This window comes from Oryctolagus cuniculus, chromosome 4 (genome assembly GCF_964237555.1).
Source record: "Oryctolagus cuniculus chromosome 4, mOryCun1.1, whole genome shotgun sequence".
Lineage (NCBI taxonomy): Eukaryota > Metazoa > Chordata > Mammalia > Lagomorpha > Leporidae > Oryctolagus > Oryctolagus cuniculus.
In genome coordinates, this window is record NC_091435.1 from 109,427,278 (window position 1) to 109,447,343 (window position 20,066).

General features: G+C 42.3%; 2 protein-coding genes across 8 annotated transcripts in view; both read left to right on the plus strand.

Annotated features, from left to right (window-relative positions):
* EIF5A2 (eukaryotic translation initiation factor 5A2) overlaps window positions 1–12,816 on the plus strand; it is a 31,125-nt gene extending 18,309 nt beyond the window's left edge. For 3 of the 7 annotated variants that reach the window (XR_011388374.1, XR_011388375.1, XR_011388376.1), the window contains 4 exons: window positions 9,288–9,600; window positions 10,647–10,739; window positions 10,830–11,017; window positions 12,616–12,732. The gene's annotated coding sequence lies outside the window, so the exon portion shown is untranslated. Of the gene's footprint in view, window positions 1–1,751; window positions 3,538–9,287; window positions 9,601–10,646; window positions 10,740–10,829; window positions 11,018–12,615 lie in introns of those variants that run through there. The other 4 variants (XR_011388377.1, XR_007908801.2, XR_011388378.1 and 1 more) reach the window with 3 other exon arrangements.
* RPL22L1 (ribosomal protein L22 like 1) lies at window positions 9,468–12,872 on the plus strand. The gene is made up of 4 exons (XM_002716423.5): window positions 9,468–9,600; window positions 10,647–10,739; window positions 10,896–11,017; window positions 12,616–12,872. Exons 1-4 carry the CDS (start codon window positions 9,592–9,594, stop codon window positions 12,758–12,760), a joined length of 369 nt encoding a protein of 122 aa, XP_002716469.1. The 5' UTR covers window positions 9,468–9,591; the 3' UTR covers window positions 12,761–12,872.
* The last annotated feature ends 7,194 nt before the right edge of the window (window positions 12,873–20,066 follow it).

The window sequence follows — 20,066 nt, forward strand, 5'->3', positions numbered from 1 at the left end:
ATTACGTGTATTTCACCTAAATTGTGGGTGTTGGTATAGTCCATTTTAATCACAATATAATCAGTGAGGTAAATTTAACACCTTGAATTAGAGAATATACTTTTCTTTCTTTTCTTTTTTTATTTGACAGAGTTACAGTGAGAGAGAGACAAAGAGAAAGGTCTTCCTTCCGTTGGTTCACTCCCCTAATAGCCACTACAGCCGGCACTGTGCAGATCCAAAGCCAGGAGCCCATGCTTCCTCCCAGTCTCCCATGCAGGTGCAGGGACCCAAGGACTTGGGCTATCCTCCACTGCCCTCCCAGGCCACAGCAGAGAGCTGGACTGGAAGAGGAGCAACCGGGACTAGTACCTGGTGCCCCAACCGGGACTAGAACCCGGGGTGCAGGCGCCACAAGCGGAGGATTAGCCAAGTGCGCCACAGTACCAGCCGAGAATATACCTTTCAAAATCAAATAGAACTTAAAAGATATTTACAACACAATGAGAACAGTAGTGATTTCTTTAAGTATAAATATGAAAAGTAACACTATAATACCAATTCCAAGTGAAATTAAGAACAAAAATAGAAAATTAGATGCCACTTTGGGACACCCACATTCCATATCTGAGTCCTAGCTCTATATCCAATTCGAGCGTCCAGCTGCCAACCCTTGGGAGGCAGCAGTGATGGCCCAAGTAGTTGGTTCCTGCCACCCACATTTGAGACCCAGGTTGAGTTGTAGGCTCCCAGTTTCTGGCTAACCCAGCCCAAGCTGTTGAAGGCATTTGAGGAGTGAAACAGCAAATGGAAGATCTCTATCTCTGTCTCTCAAATAAAATTTTAAAAGAAAATAGTCCTTCCTGCTGTAAATTTTAAGATAGTATACAAATGTATAATGAGAAAACAGAAATTAAAGCCCTGTGTGTTGGAATCTGTATAAAACAGTATTAGAGGAAAATTCATATCATATCTGTTAATCAGTAAAAATGAAAGTATGAGCAAAACTGAATTAAATTCCTAAATCAAACAGAAAAACCTAAAGATAAATGCAGAAATCAATGATATGAATAGGAAAATATCTAAATAAAATTCTGATTTTTTGAAAATATATATAATAAAATTTTTATAACTTCTTAGGAAAATATGGTTATCAAAATCGACCACAGTAAAGATAAAAAGCTTAAACAGAAAAATTTTAATAGGAGAAATAGAGAAAGCTATCAAAAAACTGTCCTACAAAGAAACCAAACAAAACTAGGTTCAAATGGATTCACAGGAGAATTTTGCTAAGCTTTTACAGACCTGTTTGTCCCAGTGTTACCGATACTGTTGTAGAACATAGAATACAAACAGAGCTCCTAAATTCATTTTAGGAAGCCAAGTTTAGCATTGGTACTTAAACCTGATAACAAAATAACAAAACAAAAATATTGAATACAAAAATCCCTAAATACAAGGCATCTTCAAAAAGTTCATGGGAACTATATATTATGAAAATACTATGCATGAATTTCAAGTTGTTTTGCACCAAAATTAACTTTCCATGAACTTTTTGAAGTACCTTTGTGTATTACCAGTTTTTAAACCCAAACACTGCATGAAGAAAATAAAACCAGAGGTCCACATGGAGTTTATTTCAGAAACACAAGAATGATTTAATGATTAGAAAATCTATTACATAATTCACTATCATAATAAAAGTACTGACAAGAAAGAGCCATGAGTGGGGACTAGCACTAAATTAAAACCTGTTACAAATTCTCTAACAGGTGAGGAATGTCTAGCCTGTGGAGTGGATAAGGCTCATAGAATCATTTGGTCTGGTGCTGCCAAGGAAACTGCAGGTGGGACTCGAAATTCAATAAATATGTAATAGGCTCATTTGTAAGTGGATAACTGTACAGCCCGATGAATAATGTTGTAAATATCGAAATGGCCCTCGTCAGTAAAAAAGTTCCCCACCACTGATGGACAGTGAGAGACTGGCAAAGAAATAACCAGACCAACAGAAAAGAAGAGAAAACCCAGATTGGACCCATATACATAGAGATGTCTAGTGTTTGGGGTTGGTGTTGTTGCACGGTGGATCAAGCTGCCTCTTACAACACCAGCATCCCACTTAGCAGTGAAGGTTTGAGTCCTGCCTGCTCCACTTCCAGCATTCCCGCAATTGTGCCTGGAAAAGCAAAAGATGGCCCAAGAGGGCCTGTGCCATCCACGTGGGAGACCAGGATGGAGTCCTTGACTCCTGGCTTGGGCCTGGACCAGACTTCACTTTTGCAACCATTCGAGGAGTGAACCATTAGATGGAAGATGTCTATGTCTGTCTGTCTCTCTCTGTTGTTCTGCCTTTCAAATAGTAGGTAAAGACGCCACCTGCAGCACCAGCATCCCATATGGGTGCCGGTTTGAGTCCTGACTGCTCCACTTCTGATCCAGCTGTCTGCTATGGCCTGGGAAAGCAGTACAAGATGGCCTAAGTGTTTGGGCCCCTGCACCCACATGGGAGACCTGGAGGAAGCTCCTGGATCCTGGCTTCAGATTGGCATAGCTCCAGCTGTTGCAGCCAACTAGGGATGAACCAGCGGATGGAAGACCTCTCTCTCTCTCTCTCTCTCTCTCTCTCTCTCTCTCTCTCTGCCTCTCTGCCTCTCTGCCTCTCTGCCTCTCTGCCTCTCCTCTCTCTGTGTAACCCTGACTTTCAAATAAATAAATAAATCTTTAAAAAAAATATGTAGTGTATGCTTAGGGTGGTATGCAAATCACAGGAAAGATGAACTTAAATAAATTGTGCTGAGACAATTGTGAAAAAACAAGACAAATTTCATAATATATAAATAAATTCCAAATAAAGTAGCGCTCCCATTGGAAACAATGAAACTATACAAGCCTTGAGAGAAAATAAATAGGTGAATTCCTCTATAATCTCCTACCTTCTCACCTATGATTGGAACTCCAGATACAGTGAAAGGTGTGTGTGTGAGAGAGAACAAATGGAATAAAAGGAATGTCATGAAAATAAGGATAAAAGATGTGCATGTATGAATGTGGGTGCTTTGAACTATTTTATAATCTTTGGTAAGTTTGAAATTATTTCTAAATAAGTTTCTTAACACCCCAAAAACTCACATAATACCATCCAGTTTTTATAAATTTATGTTATTTCCCACAGCATTAAATAGCTATTTCTGAGCAAGTGAATTAGATATTTTTGCATATTAATTTTTTTCTTCATTATATTTTCTTTCATGAATGTTTCTTTTCACATGAGAAGGTGACCATAATTTTGTTAATTAAAAAACTTCCTCAAAGCATTTGTTTAAAAGAGAAAAAAAATGAAATAATCTAAATGTCCATAAATAGGCAAATGACTAAATAAGCTGAAAATAATAAGAGTAAGCAATGAAAAGAAATACTTGTTCTCTTTGTTGTCCTTGTCCCTTAACCTACTTTTGTTGTTGTTGTTGTTTTTGGTTTTTAATAGAAAGCTTTTAGTTAATAAATATAAATTTCATAGGTACAATTTTTGGATTTTAGTGTTTCTTCCCCCCACACCACCCTCCCCTCCCCAAAACATCTCACCTCCTACTCCCTCTCCCAACCCATTCTTTATTAAGATTCATTTTAATTATCTTTATATTCAGAAGATCAACACTACACTAAGATTTCAACACTTTGCACCCACACAGACACACAAAGTATAAAGTACTGTTTGAAGACTAGTTTTACCGTTAATTCTCATAGTACAACACATTAGGCACAGAGGTCCTGCATGGGGAGCAAGTGCACAGTGCCTTAACCTACTTTTATAACTTTGGTTTTTCTGTGTTGCATTGTAAATAATTTCCCACTCACTAATTTTCTCTTCAGCTGGGTCTACAACCCTGTTTCTTCTCCACTATTGCTAATTTGAGTTTTTCTGATTTTAATTTTTATAATATTTAGCTCCTTTTAAAAAATATCCTGGTAGAACCTGATTGTCCTGGTTCCCTTATACTTTATCTCTAAAACATTTTTAAAAATATTTAATTTTATATTCTGTACATTCCTTATTTATTTTTTAGTTATTTATTTGAAAGGCAGAGTTACGGAGAGACAGACAGATCTTCCATCTCCTGGTTCACTCCCCAAAAGGCCACAATTGCCAGAGTGGGGCCGATCTTAAGCCAAGAGCCAAGAGCTTCTTCCAGGTCTCCCACATGGGCACAGGGGCCTAAACACTTGGGCCATCTTCCACTACTTTCTCTGGTGCATTAGCAGGGAGAAGAATAGGAAGTGGAGCAGCCAGGAACCGAACCACTGCCCATATGGGATGCCAGTACTATAGGTGGTCTCACCCCCCAAGCAATAGCACAGGCCCCATGTACCTTATAATTCTAATATATGTAGTCTCCACAAGTCTCATTTTATAGATCTCCGGTGCTTTCATTCATGGTGGTTTGTTTTCCATGTGTTTATTAACTTTTTTTAAAAAAAATTGCTTATATTTCTTGAAGTTTATCTTGGGGAATATTTTTGTGCCCAGACTTAAAATGAATTCCTCCAGACAGCATTTGCATTTGCTTTTCCATAAAGGCCTGAGCATACTTTAAACCACATTTTTAGTTTGGAGCTTTTTCATGCTATTTGGCCAAAGCTAATTAAAACTTCAAACACATATGAACATGGCTTGTCACTTCTGCTTCTAAAACAGTATTTTACTTTTCTACCAGTGTAACCATACATTAAAAATTGTTTATGAAACTATTATAGCCATTTTTGGCCGGCACCGCGGCTCACTAGGCTAATCCTCCGCCTTGCGGCGCCGGCACACCGGGTTCTAGTCCCGGTTGGGGCACCGGATTCTGTCCCGGTTGCCCCTCTTCCAGGCCAGCTCTCTGCTGTGGCCAGGGAGTGCAGTGGAGGATGGCCCAAGTCCTTGGGTCCTGCACCCCATGGGAGACCAGGATAAGTACCTGGCTCCTGCCATCGGATCAGCGCGGTGCGCCGGCCGCGGCGGCCATTGGAGGGTGAACCAACGGCAAAGGAAGACCTTTCTCTCTGTCTCTCTCTCTCACTGTCCACTCTGCCTGTCAAAAAAGAAATAATAATTAAAAAATAAATTAAAAAAACTATTATAGCCATTTTTAGATAGATACATAATGGAGGGACTTCTCTATAAATCTAATCCACCATACTATCTTTCTATATTCTTTTTCTTTTTTTTAAATTGTTCTATCTAGGCTCCAATATCATGTAGCTCCAATGACTGAAGTTTATATTAGAAGTATAAGAGGTCTTTAAAAAAAAAAACTGTGGCAAAAAATGACCTAAATGAAAGATCCTGTGAGTGATTACTGACATCATAAATAAGAGTGTCAATTGTTAAATCAACGATAGGAGTCACTGTGCACTTGCTCCCCATGTAGGATCTCTGTCCTTAATGTGCTGTACTATGAGAATTAACAATACAACTCGTCTTCAAACAGTACTTTATACTTTGTGTGTCTGTGTGGGTGTGAAGTGTTGAAATCTTTACTTAGAGTTGATCTTCTGTATATAATTAAAAATAAATCTTAATAAAGAATGTGATGGGAGAGGGAGAAGGAGATGGGATGGTTTGTAGGTGGGAGGGTGGTTATGGGGGGAGGAATTGCTATAATCCAAAAGTTGTACTTTAAAAATTTTTACTTATTAATTAAAAGTTTTCTATAAAAAAGAAATATAAGAGGTCTTCAAAACATCTGTGGGAAATGTGTATTATTAAAGAAGCATTCACAGATACCATATCTTTTTGCCCCAAAATGAACATAGCTTTTAATTATATTTTTCTGTGAATTTTCCAAAGTTCCCTGATATATCTATCAAGTACTATATGTAGTGTATAGATACAGATATTTGAGGAGCTAGAAATACACTCTTCATTGTTCTTGGCTATTTACAGATATGTACCTTTTCATGCTTTAGAATCAACTATCAAAAAAATAAGGTGTTGAATGGCATTTTTTTTAACTTTTATTTAATAAATATAAATTTCCGGCCGGTGCCCCGGCTCACTAGGCTAATCCTCCACCTTGCGGCGCCGGCACACCGGGTTCTAGTCCCGGTCGGGGCGCCGGATTCTGTCCCGGTTGCCCCTCTTCCAGACCAGCTCTCTGCTGTGGCCAGGGAGTGCAGTGGAGGATGGCCCAAGTCCTTGGGCCCCGCACCCCATGGGAGATCAGGAGAAGCACCTGGCTCCTACCTTCGGATCAGCGCGGTGTGCCGGCCGCAGCACGCCGGTCACAGCGGCCATTGGAGGGTGAACCAACGACAAAAGGAAGACCTTTCTCTCTGTCTCTCTCTCTCACTGTCCACTCTGCCTGTCAAAAAATAAAAAATAAATAATTAAATAAATATAAATTTCCAATGTACAACTTTTGGATTATAGTGGCTTTCCCCCCCCATAACCTCCCTCCCACCTGCAACCCTCCCATCTCCCACTCCCTCTCCCATCCCACCCACATCAAGATTCACTTTCAATTATCTCTGTATACAGAAGATCAATTTAGTGCATACTAAGTGAAATTTCAACACTTCGCACCCACACAGAAACACAAAGTATGAAGTACTGTTTAAATACCAGCCATACCGTCAATTCACATAGTTCAACACATTAAAGACAGAGATCCTACATGGGGAGTAAGTGCACAGTGACTCCTGTTGTAGATTTAACAATTGACACTCTTATTTATGATATCAGTAATCACCCGAGGCTCTTGTCATAAGCTAGCAAGGCTATGGAAGCCTCTTGAGTTCGCCAACTCCTATCTTATTTAGACAAGGCCATAGTCAAAAGTGGAAGTTCTCTCCTCCCTTCAGAGAAAGGTACCTCCTTCTTTGATGGCCTGTTCTTTCCACTGGGATCTCACTCGCGGAGATCTTTCATTTAGGTTTTTTAATTTTTTTGCCACAGTGTCTTGTCTTTCCATGCCTGAAATATTCTCATTGACTTATTAGCCAGATCCGAATGAATGGCATAATGTTAATATATACTTTGTGCGTGTGTGTGCAAGTACACAGTTTGGGAAGAACTGATCAATTTACAGCATTTAGTCTTCCAATTTGCACGTTTCTGGTAATTTTTTTTTAATTTAGAGAAATCTTTTCCTCTATTACTCTTTCTAACTGGTTATTTTGCAAGTACTAGTTATTTTGAAACATGTTTTTCATATCTCCTTTGAACAAATGGCTTAACAATTCTTAAGGAGTTTATTATAATATAGAAGGCTGCCAAGCAAAACAAAGTGTGTTTTTCAGTTAATGATTAATTTTCAAAATATCCAAGAGCACAGATCATTTCTGCTCTGCAGACCGGCAGTTCTTGGGGAAAGAAATGCCAGTTGCTTTCTTGGCTCCTTAATGTTTGGAAAGCAAATGAAATTATTGTGGTTCTTAAGGCAAACACCTGGACAATCTTGTTGAAATGGATTTCTTCTAGGAATTTAGCAGCTCTATTCAGACTATGCATTATCAAAACAGTTCTCACGATAAATGATGGCATGAAGCACACATAAAATTATCAGGTTTTTTTTTTAAAAAGACATTCATTTGAAAAGCAGAGTTACAGGAGAGAGAGAAAGAGAGAGAGAGAGAGAGAGAGAGAGAAAGTCTTCCATTCACTGGTTTCACTCCCCAAATGGCAAATATCCTGGCAAAACTTGATTGTCCTGGTTCCCTTATACTTTTATCTCTTAAACACATTAAAAACACTTAGTTTTATATTCTGTACTTTATTTATTTATTTGAAAGACAGTTACAGAGAAAGAGAGAGAGAGAAAGACCTTCCATCCTCTGGTTTACTCCCTAAAAGGCCACAATAGCCATAGCTGGGCCAGGCTAAAGCCAAGAGCCAGGAGCTTCTTCATGGTCTGCAGGTGGATGCAGGTGCCCAGGCACTTGGGCCATCTTCTGTTGCTTTCCCAGGTGCATTAGCAGGCAGCTGGATTGGAAGTGGAGCAGCTGGGACTATGGAATCAGAGGCTCTATGGGATGCCTACCCACTTTGCGACGTGCCAGCCCACAATCGTCACTTTCTAGAGTCAGTCTCCAAATCTCCCCCTGCCCCCTGCCCATAGCAGTTTCATCCCCCAGGCACTCAGCAGGACTAACATCTGAGCGGCACGCCACTGTGCTGCTGTGATGTCGACATTTCCACCCTCGTGGCCCTCACACATATTGGTAGATACATCACAGCACATATTTGTGGAATTAGCTGGGAGGCTTTTCGTTAAGTCAGGGGACCTGGGGTTCACTGGAACTCGTGACAACGTGGAGTAAATTATACCCAACGTGTGGACAAGAAATCCATGCCATGTGTTTTGCTCTTACTGAGATCCTGCACCCTCATCCCAGTACCTAATTTACAGTACTAGAAGCCCTGATGGCCCTCAACAGTCGTTTTGAAACATGAGACTCATAAATAAAACATAAGGGGAAAATTACTACATTCCTAAAGTTGTACTTATGAAATGCATGAAGTCTGTATTCCTTAAATAGAAGGTTTCTTTGGGGGAAAAAATAAATTCTCAAGCAACTAAAAATATATATTGGAATAACTTTTTGGCTAGAACATTGTAATTGCAAGAGGGGAGATACTAAAGCAGCCTGACATGGAAAGCCAAGACACTCTGGCAAAAAAACAAACAAACAAACAAACAAAAAACCTAAATGAAAGATCTCCACGAGTGAGATCCCAGTGGAAGGAACAGGTCATCAAAGAAGGAGGTACCTTTCTCTGAAGGGAGGAGAGAACTTCCACTTTGACCATGGCCTTGTCTACATATGATCAGAGTCGGTGAACTCAAAAGGCTTCCATAGCCTTGGAAACTCATGACAAGAGCCTAGGGTGATTACTGAGGCCATAAACAAGAGTGTCAATTTGTTAAGTCAACAACAGGAGTCACTGTGCACTTACTCCTCATGTAGGATCTCTGTCCTTAATGTGCTGTACATTGTGAATTAATGCTATAACTAGTACTCAAACAGTATTTTTCACTTTGTGTTTCTGTGTGGGTGCAAACTGTTGAAATCTTTACTTAATATATGAAATCTTTACATATATGCTAAACTGATATGTATATAAAGAGAAATGAAAATGAATCTTGATGTGAATGGAAGGGGGTAGGGAGAGTGGGGAGTGGGAGGGAAGTTATGGGGGGGGAGCCATTGTAATCCATAAGCTGTACTTTGGAAATTATATTCATTAAATAAGTTTAAAAATTAAAAAAAAAAAAAGGCAGCCTGAGCCACTGCCTTGCCCTGATTAGAAAGATCCAACCGGTTAGTTTCAGATGACTCCCGCGGGCCATTCTGGGAGCAGCCTCCTCGCAACTGCAGGGATGCATCCCCGTGACTAACCTGGAGCCGGGGAATCAGGGCAACCACTGCCGCCAGTAGGCATTCACGAACGGCTCTCCCGGAGCCACGCCCCCGGTTTCCTGGGTTACCGAGCTCCGCGCCCCGCCCCGCCCCACGTCCTTTTCTGGAAGGCGGAGGGCCGACGTCCTCGGCGCGTGACGTAGCACGCTGCGCTATAAATACGTGCCGCGCGCGGGTCGCTTCCTCTCTGCGCTACTGCGGTCTTCTAAGATGGCGCCGGTGAGTGAGGGTACTCGTTTTAGGGGAGGGTTTTGGTGTATCTTAAATGTTTGTACCTGGCGAGGAAGAGCGTCGATCAGATAAAGAGAAGGGAGAAGTGGTTCGCGGGAACACAAAGTTTTAGGGTACCCAGTTGTTTAGACCTGTCGCTGCCATGTGGTCTGGTGGAGTTCGAGCTGGGCCCGGAATCGGCTTAAGATGGGGGTCGTGGGCTCTCAGGGAAGAGGGAGGCACGACTGTAGACAGGGCTGGGGACAGCATCGGCCTTTTCTCTGCGCCGTTGCGGCTCCGTTTGCACCAGGGAGGGTGGGTAATTAGCAATGGAGGCGGGCCGGTCGGAGGGCCCAGGCGCGCTCCGAGAACTTTATAGTTGAAGAAACTTTGTGAAGTAGTTTAAATATTAAGTGGTTCTAGTATTGGAAAGAGCTTGCTTCGAGTAAAAGATGTATTTGAGGAAACTTAGTGTGAAAATGGAATAAAAATATTATCTTGTTTTGGAGTAAAAATAAAGTGTTAGGAACATTTTGAAGACCCTTTGTTTTGGCAGTTTGCCAATTACATTTTGCCGGTTGGGTTAAATGACAAGTTCTGGGATTATCTGTTTCTACATGGGTCAAGTTCTGACAGAGCTGTGAACTGCTTAGCAAGCAGTATATCAATCCCAGCACCCACTAATCTCTTGTCAGCCCCACGTTGTGGATAATTATTTTTAAAAAAATATTAATACTTGAGATCCATGTGGGTGGATCTAATTGGAGGTGACATTCTCTAGCAAATAGTGATTATGTTTTTATTTCACTGAATGTGGACTGTTGCCAACCATAGCAACATCTGAGTTGTGGACTTGTACAGAACCCACAGAAATTTTGGTTTAAACCAAGTTAAAATTGTACCCCTCTTTAGAAAGTCTGATTAAAGAAAAATTGGGCTATGGCAGATTGACAGTTGCATATTTGTATATAAGTAAACTAGGACGTTGCATATTGCATTGATACACATTTCATATAAAGTAAATTCTTACAGTGCTATAATTAATCTTCTTGTAGCAAAAAGACAAAAAGCCCAAGAAGTCAACCTGGAAGTTTAATTTGGACTTTACTCATCCTATGGAAGATGGAATTTTTGATTCAGGAAATTTTGTGAGTATCATCCTCAGCTTGTTTTTATATTTGTAGAGTTCTTCATGATGACTTAAGTATATCTGATAATAACCTGACCTCTATTCCTAGGGTGCCTTCCCTAGTGAATATCTAGGGTTTTCTTCCCTAGTTTGCATTCTTTCTGTTTTGAAATAGGAACAGTTTCTCCGGGAAAAGGTTAAAGTCAATGGGAAAACTGGAAATCTCGGGAATGTTGTTCACATTGAACGCTTCAAGAATAAAATCACGGTTGTTTCTGAGAAACAGTTCTCTAAAAGGTTGGTATGCACTTTGCAAATTTTTACTAAAATTATGGTTGTGCAGTATTTTTAGAGAATACTTAATGCAGCATTCTCTTTATGCAAGAATAAATACGTTAATCGGATATATCCAAAATCTGCTTTGAACTTACTAAATGCCCATCTGTGTGGAAAATTTATTCACTGGGTGCCAGGTGCCTGGCTGTTGTGATTCCTTGCTGGATTGTATTTAGGTAAATCATGTCCAACATTAGTTCTCACTCATGAACTGTATGCCCTGTTAATCGGAACTGTGTACAGAAATGTGTGTTGGTGCATAAGTATAAGAATGCATTTCCAGAAGCATGTTTAGTGTACGCATGGAAGAAATACTGCAACTTACTAATGGGAAGGTTTTGGTTTTTTACTCAGCAAATGGTAAATGAGTGCATGGCAGCACCACTGTAGGACTGGACAAGAGAGGTGTGCAATAAATTTCAGGCTGTGGCAAGTTCTGTACAGGGTTGTGTTTCGGGGGGTGGCTGGTCATGAAAGACCTCACTTAAGTGTAGTAAGGAGTATAGGGTGTTGTGAGAAGGGTGCACCAGGCTGGAGGGGTAGCTGGGGAGCAGATCTTCAAAGCAACAGGAAGGGAAACCATTGACTTGTTGCTGAAGACCACTAACAGCATTAGGAGATGGTGGTGGATTGGACTGAAGTAGTGGTGAAATTGGAGAAGACCCCCTGAAATTTACACTGAAATGTGGCCCCTTAAAGTTCCCTAGAAATGCTATCCGGGTTGCCACATGTGCTACTGGGATTTGGGGTGCCTTATGATTTCACCACAGGCTTATTAAAATCCCCGATATTAATAAGTCCAGGAGGGTTCTTGCCTAATAACAAGGCAGCATGGTACGTTTTAAGCTTTTATTTAATGAGAAAGATGTATAGGAGAGTGAGAGCTTTATTTAAGAGAGGTGAATAGGGGTTCGTACCAAGCACCAGGAACCAGCCATGTGGATGAGCATCTAGGCCTGTATCTGGGCCAGGAAGCCTTAAGCACATGGCCTGAAGGCCATGTGCCCTGGAGGCGCAGGGCTACAGCAAGCCCCCTCCTGACAAGAGGCCAGGGGAGAAGGGCTCTGGCCAGCGCCAGGCCACACCTTGTGCAGGCTTTTAACCCACTTCCAAAGGTGAGTGGTTAATTAACCTGATTGGCTGGTGGGCACCCAGGTGTGGCCAGGTAAGGGAATGAGGTCACACAGGGCCATGACAAAGGCGTGGTCTTCCAGTTCACAAATCTAACAATTTTAACCTGTATGCCTGCCTACTTCAGTGGCAGTGCATGTCAACTGAAGTTAGGAATTAGCAAGGATTCAAAGAATGTAGCTGCTGTCCCCAAGGGTTTTAAAGCCACGCAACATAAGTTAGAAGGTGCAGTTCTGTGACTTCCTTGTTACAGGTCGAGGGCCCAAGAATTCAGAGAGGCTGAGTTAAAACGAGGTGCTGTGAGCAGAGGGAGTACAATAGCAAAGGGTGGGGAGGAATGTGTAAGGTATGAACAAAAAGAATGTATATCTTCCATATAATCTTAATAGATTCTGTTTGTTAATGAAATTCATGCTTTTATTTTAAAGGTATTTGAAATACCTTACCAAGAAGTACCTTAAGAAGAACAATCTTCGTGATTGGCTTCGTGTGGTTGCGTCTGACAAGGAGACTTATGAACTTCGCTACTTCCAGATTAGTCAAGATGAAGATGGATCAGAGTCTGAGGATTAGGTCAGGCCTCCCCGTAGAGGCTTTCCTTCACTCATGAAGTACTCATAAAAAAGAAACATCCAGAAAGGGATTTTTTCACTTATTGGGCAATTAAAAAAATTGTATTCTTAAACCTCTGTCTTATTTATTTTTTATTAAAGAGTATTCTGTTTGCGTGATTCTGGTTTTCCTTTGATAATTTTTATAGGCAGTATTTAAATAAGTTACAGCTAGAATTTCCAAAGTTCCTATTAGAGATCTCAAGTGAAAGTAGCATTGGGAATATTATCGAAGCATGTTCACACACAGCTTTAAACTGAAATATGCTGCATGCTCTTAACAGCCTCAGGTGTTTGCAGTTTCATAAATGCGAGCCTAGGAGCCCAGCACCTGTGTGCTCAGTGTGGCATCGCTTGTGCATTCTGCTTCAAAGGATGTTGTCTGGTCATTAGTATAGAAGTTTTGGGTAAGCAGCGGTCCTGCTAAACCCAAGTGCTTAATGTCCAGTTAGAATCCTGGCACTTACTTACTAATAGTGTTAAGAGTTAGCTCTTTAGTAGATTGAAATATGAAAGTTTATGAAAACTAACATTGTTTCCTCAAACTGGATTTGTTTGAGGTAGTTTAGCAGCATCTAGATTGAATGAGAGTGAATTTCTCTAACCTGACGATGGTACCAGACCTTGGGTCTTAACCTGGGCTCTGATGCTGATGAAATGTACAAAAAGAATTACTAAATGTCAGTGCTGTCAACTGGAGGCGTGGCGGCAGTGGTGTCAGTGTTGTGGTTCAGCAGGTTGAGCAGCTTTTTGGAATGCCAGTATGCCTCCCAGGAGTGAATGCACCTGGAAAGGTGGTGGGGGTGTGGGTGGGGCCCTGGCTGTGGGCGGCCATTGGGGTTGTGAACCAGTTGACTGATGAGCTGTGGAGAAAAGTGAGTTCCAGATTGTGAGTACACACCCTTGAACACCGTGTTACCTTAAGGGTGTCAAGAAGTAGAAAGCCTCTGATTTTCCTGTGCTTGGTTCTGTGGGCCATCCTCCAGGAGAGGAGTAAGGTGTGAATATCCCCACCAACCAGGGTTTCTTGGGAAGGGAGGGTGTTGTATTCCAAAACAAAGTAGGTTTCTTTTCACATAGCAACATACGGTGTGGAGTATTTTCCTTTGTGATACAGGTGCTCCCAGAGAAAATTCCTCCAAGTGATTAGGTGCTCCCTAAGTGGTGGCTCCTCCCACTGGGCCTTAGGGACAGACCAGACAGACCTGACTGGTAAATTGCCTTGTTTTCCTCTGTCCCCTGCATGGTCAGACTGACTGCGTCTGAGGCGACTGGTGAAATGTTTTACGTTTTTAACACCCAGGTTTCCCTGTGAGTGCCAGACCAGCCCCTGCAGCTTTTCTCAAGAGTTAACACCTGTTAGGTTGCAAATGACCAAAAGCCCAAGCCAAAATCACTTAAGCAAAAACAGTAAATCTAGGAATGAATTCTTGACTAACAAAAGCAAGTGCACTTCCCTAAACCAATCCTGAAACAAGGGAGACTGCCTATGCTTATCAGCTTAATCCAGTTGCAGCATAACCTTGTTGCTGAAGGTGGGAGGTGGGGGGAAGGTAGTGGGCTCCCTTAAGGGGATTAGGAATGCATTGTTTTCATTTGAGTAGAGGCTAGAATTTAAAAGAAAAGGCAAAGAACCTATAATAGCCTAAAATCATTTTGAAAAAGATGACAGTGGGAGGAATCAGTCTACTCAAGTCTGGGACTTTCATAGCTATAGTCAAAACTGGTGCTCGTGAAGAGACTAAAATGTCAGCCCAATACGTGTACAAGACATGGTAGCAGGTGCTTTAAATGTGTTATACGTTACCTGTCACAGCAGGGAGGGTGGTTGCCGGAGCAAGTCTCTGAGTTCTTTTCTTCAGCTTAATATAGAAATAAAAAGCCAGGAAACAATTTGCAAAGAGGCAGAAACTTTTGATTGGCAAGCAATAGAGAAAGTGTCTGATCCGAGAGGAGACCAGGCAGAGTGCCCGAGTGGGACACTGGCTTTGAGGAAGTGTCCCGGGTTTTAAGGCATTACTATTTGTTCATTAGGTTGTCCTATTGGGGGTCCCCCTTGGACACCGGGTTTCACATACATATGTTGATTGTCTTGGGGCTCAAGGAGATAGTGGGGGGTTTCCTGGAGACTGTGTCTCCTTAGGGGCTCAGCCCCTTCCTCTGCTAGCCCTGGGTAGAAGGTTGCAACTAACCTGAAGGCATGGTTTAAAACCACAAGGTCACACAAGATAGCCAGGGTCTCCTGGAGCCAGTCCAACTCTCCCCAGGCGCTCAGCCCCTTCCCCTGCCAGCTCTGGGTGGAAGACTGTAACCACCCTGAAGGTGTGAGTTAAAACCGCCAGGTCACACAGGCAGCCTAAGAAACTATTAGTGGGGGAGATGCCAGTCGGTCTGGAGACAGGCTTTCCAGCCACAGCTGGCAGCCTGCTTGTGAAGGACACTCTATCCATGTCTGAGGGGCCCACAGACCCCAGGCCCACTGGCCAGCCTCATCATATTATTCTCCGCTGAAACATTTTACAGATGTAGTAAGTGAGGCTCCAGGTGACCAAGGTGCAGAGCTGGAATCTGAGGCACTATCAGTGCGGTGCCACAACCTGTATTTGTTCCTCTACTTCAAGGCTCCAAGGTCTAAAGGAGCAGAAGGAACTAGAACTTCGACATGGCATGAATGGAGATGGCATAGGGACAATGAGGACAATGGGTAATTTCGGTGGAGTGAGAAAAAAAAATAAAACAGAAATACATGTTTTGGGGCAGGGGTATGAAATGTTGAGGGCTGAAAGTACCATGCAGAATGTATTACCTGGGAGAGACTAAAGGCAAAAAGGGCAGGAAATGAGAAAAAAAAATTAGTAAAGAGACTGTAACAGTAAAGGAGGAATTGAGGGTTTGTTCTGGACAGAGAGGAGTAAACGGATGCAAGAGTCCTTGATATTATTTATTTAATTTTGCACTTACTAGTTGAGTGCTTGCCAGGAGCCAGTCATATCAGTCAAGGCTAGGACCATGACAATGGAGTAGAAGGACCCATGCTTTGACTTGCTGATAGAGAGGGGTGACAGAAGCATAGGAATAAAATGGACTACAGTTCAAACTCGGGGGCCAGCCTCTCAGAAGTGAAGACAGCTTTCTTTCTGACTCGGTGGCTCTGAGTTGGAATTTTGAAATGTACCTTTCCCCACCATAGCTTCTTACATAAAAGAAAGGATCAGACGAGCACTGTGATGGAAGGGAAAGGATTGAGACTGCTTTTGTATGTCAGAGTCTCGGCATTCTAGATTATAGATCACATCCCTGAAATCAGGGAGCTCTGGTTTCTTCAACTGTAAGATTCAGGGATGTCTCAGAATTCCCGGGGGCCTAACTACAGCTGCACATTAGAGTCACGAGGGGTCTCGTACACGACCCCCAAGTGCAGGCCTCACCCAGCAACTTAGAATTCCTGTTGACTTCCCCAGATGAGCCTCACACTCAGCCAGGTGGAGAACCACAGATTCAATAACCTCAAAGTCTCCCCACCTCAGAAGAGGCCAGAATTCTCCAGGGAAGAAAATGAAACACTCTCCTGGTTATTTTGTAGATGAACAGGGCAAGAATGAGCTTAGGGTGTTGGTGGTTATAAGCAATATAAACATATTTACATTTCAGAGTCCAATCCAAGGACAAGAACAGTTCTTACACCAGCAGTGACTGAGTCCCTTGAGATCTTTTTTTTTTTTTTAATTTTAATTTATTTGACAGGTAGAGTTATAGACAGTGAGAGAGAGAGAGACAGAGAAGGGTTTTCCTTCCATTGGTTCACTCCCCAAATGGCTGCTACAGTGGAACTGCGCTGATCCGAAGCCAGGAGCCAGGTGCTTCCTCCCGGTCTCCCATGTGGGTGCAGGGCCCAAGCACTTGGGCCATCCTCCACTGCCTTCCCAGGCCACAGCAGAGAGATGGACTGGAAGAGGAGCAACCGGGACTAGAACCTGGCACCCATATGGGATGCCGGCGCCGCAGGTGGAGGATTAACCAAGTGAGCCATGGCGCCAGCCCCCCCTTGAGATCTTAAACCTGACTCTAAAAATGAGAAAGTTCAGAAACACATTGAATACCTCAGTGAGTGTGTGTATGTGTGTGTGTGTGTGTTACATATATATATATCTATATATATGCACACATGGAATATTACTAATAATTAAACTATTAATTCCTGGGCCCGTGCTGTGGTATAGCAGGTAAAGCCGGCACTATCCCATACGGGTGCCAGTTTGAGTTCCAGCTACTCCACTTCCTATCCAGCTCCCTGTAAATGGCCTGGGAAAGCAGCTGAAGATGGCCCAAGTGCCTTGGACCTCTGCCACCCACATGGGAGACTCTGATGAAGCTTCTGGTTCCTGGATTCTTCCTGGCACAACCCCAGCTGTTGTAGCCATTTGGGGAGTGAACCAGTAGATGGAAGACTGATTCTCTCTCTCTTTCTCTCTCTCTCTCTCCTCCCTACCTGTGTGTGTATGTGTGTGTGTGTGTAACTCTGCCTTTCAAATAAATTTTTAAAAATGAATCTTTTTAAAAAGCCAAAACTAGTAATTCCTAGCTCCATGAAGGGCTGTAATTACACATTTTTCCATTAGATGGAGCTATATTGTCATAACAGGAGAATTTCATGCATCGATAAGAGATGTTTTATAGATGATGCATTTTTAAGTGAATTAGGAAAGAGTTATCTATTAAAATGTGTAACAAATTATTTTTAGAGCAGTCATGTTATTTCTAACCTTTAAAGTATCTTGAGTTGTTAAGTTGCTTGGCTTTGCACAGGCTTCATATTTCACATACTTAAAACTTTGTTTTCTGTATCTCCCTTCTCATGGGCCCAAATCAAACTCTACTCCAGGAAGAGAGTAGCTGCTAAAGCATTTCAGTTGTGATATTTCTAGACGGGGAGGTCTACAACCCCTTGTTTGTAGTCCTAAAATCCTAAAACCATATTTAGTTTTTATACAAATAAAACATAGCATTCAGGGGTGGGCAAAGTTTAGTCTCGCAGTTAAGACACTGGGTAAGATGCCCATGTTCCACACGGGAGGGCCTGGGTTCAATACCCAGCTCTGGCTCCTGACTCCAGCTTCCTCCCAATGCGGAGCTGGGGAGCAGAAGTGATGGCTCAAATCTCTGGGTTCCCACCACCCGTGGGGGAGTCCTGGATTGCCTTTCTACTCCCCTCCTCAGTCGGTCCCAACCCCAACCTTTGCAGGCATTTTGGGGAGTGAACAGAGGGTGGGAAAGCTCGCTCGCTGTCCCTCTCTCTTCCCATCTATCTCTTTGACTTTCAGATAAATAAATAAAAATTTTAAAATATGACATTCCATTAAACTTGAGTTCCAGATAAACACTGAAGTTTTTTCATATTTATAAGTGTGTTCTATGCAATTATTGAGACATGTGCTACAAAATTACTTGCTCCATCACCACCACAAAAATGTTCTTTGTTGTTTATTTGAAATTCAAATTTATCTGAGCATTCTCTATTTTATCTTATAACCCTATGTAAAAACCAAAGATTTTTCTAACTATTTGATGGCAAAATGTAACCTAAATTCAGGTAAGGCTATTTATAAGCCTCACCTCTCTTAGTGTGAACATGTATATATGTCATTGCTAGAATATTAATTTTTTTTTATTTTGGGCACTGCCCCAGAGTCCACTAGGGGGTGTAACATAATGTATGATAACTGCACCATATTATCTTTTTTTTTTTTTTTTTTTGACAGGCAGAGTGGACAGTGAGAGAGAGAGACAGAGAGAAAGGTCTTCCTTTGCCGTTGGTTCACCCTCCAATGGCTGCCGCGGCCAGCGCGATGCGGCCGGCGCACCTGCGCTGATCCGATGGCAGGAGCCAGGAGCCAGGTGCTTTTAGATGGCAAAGTCCAAAATACAGTTGTCTCTGAGAGTTTGGAAAAATAGCTTGTGGGTCTGTAATTGGTTTTTATTTGAAAGAGCAAGAAAAATAAATATGCAAAGAGTTATTTCTGAGAATGCTGTAAGAAATTTTTAAATTTTCAAAATAGAAGTTAACATGACTAGAAATATCTAATTTATATGTGAAATGACCTCTTGGCTTTCTGCCGTCTTCAGAGAAGTCAGGAGAGGGAACGAAGGTGAAGCCGAGCCCCAGGAGTGCTTAGGACCCAGGTGCTGGGCCCCGTCAGCTCAAGGCGACCCACAGCCTCTCAGCCTCCCTCCCTCAGCTTACAGTTTCTTCGCCCTACTCTGATGATGGAAAATCAATGTCTTACTACAAGTAACTCACTACGTTGGGGGAGTGCTGCAGCCAGCCACACAGGTCCCTGATCACAAGACTCTCTTATCTGCTCTATACATAACGTCTTGAAGTTTGGCTTTCTCTTGAGTTTCTTTTCCAGGAGCCCCAGGCCCTGAGTCACAACCACCTGGCGGACTGGAGCCACCTTGCCATCATCAGAATTCCCTAAAGAACACAGTATCTCTGGAGTCATCCTTGTGGTGCCTCAGGTTAAGCTGCCACCTGAGATGCCAGCAACCCATATGGGTGCCGGCTCGAATCCCGGCTGCTCTGTTTCCTATCCAGCTCTCCACTAATGTGCCTGGGAAAGCAACAGAAGGTGGCCCAAGTGCTTGTGTTTTATTAATTGAGGACCTGTGGTAGTCCTTTGATTGTGAATGTGTAATTACTTCACATCAGAAGGAAAACAGATCCCATTAGCACCACTGTATGAAGTATTCATCTCACAGTGGACATCCAAATATGTATAAAATAGACATCTTATGATACAGATCATTTCAACACAGATTGAATCACTTATATGAGTCTTTGTATCCTGATTTTAAAATTAATATTATAATAATTTTCCCCAAAACTACAATTCTTAATGGGTATCTCATGTAGCCTTATCATAATTTGCTTAAAGCATCCTCTGTTCTTGACCATTTATGATTTTTCAAACTAGGGGCCAATGCTGTGGCATAGCTGACAAAGCCGCCGCCTGCAGTGTCCACATCCCATATGGGTGCCGGGTCAAGTCCCAGTTGCTCCACTCTAATCCAGCTCTCTGCTATGGCCTGGGAAAGCATAAAAGATGGCCCAAGTCCTTAGGCCCCTGCATACACATGGGAGATCTGGAAGAAGCTCCCGGCTCCTGGCTTTGGAACGGCCCAGCTCTGGCCATTGTGTCCATTTGGGGAACGGACCTGTGTATGGAAGACCTCTCTCTCTCTCTCTCTCTCTGCCTCTGCCTATGCCT

Coding starts and splice junctions, on each gene's coding strand:
- RPL22L1 (XM_002716423.5), top strand. Junction 10,740..10,895: donor TTTTTGATTCAGGAAATTTT/GTGAGTATCATC, acceptor GTTTTGAAATAG/GAACAGTTTCTCCGGGAAAA. Junction 11,018..12,615: donor GAGAAACAGTTCTCTAAAAG/GTTGGTATGCAC, acceptor TTTATTTTAAAG/GTATTTGAAATACCTTACCA.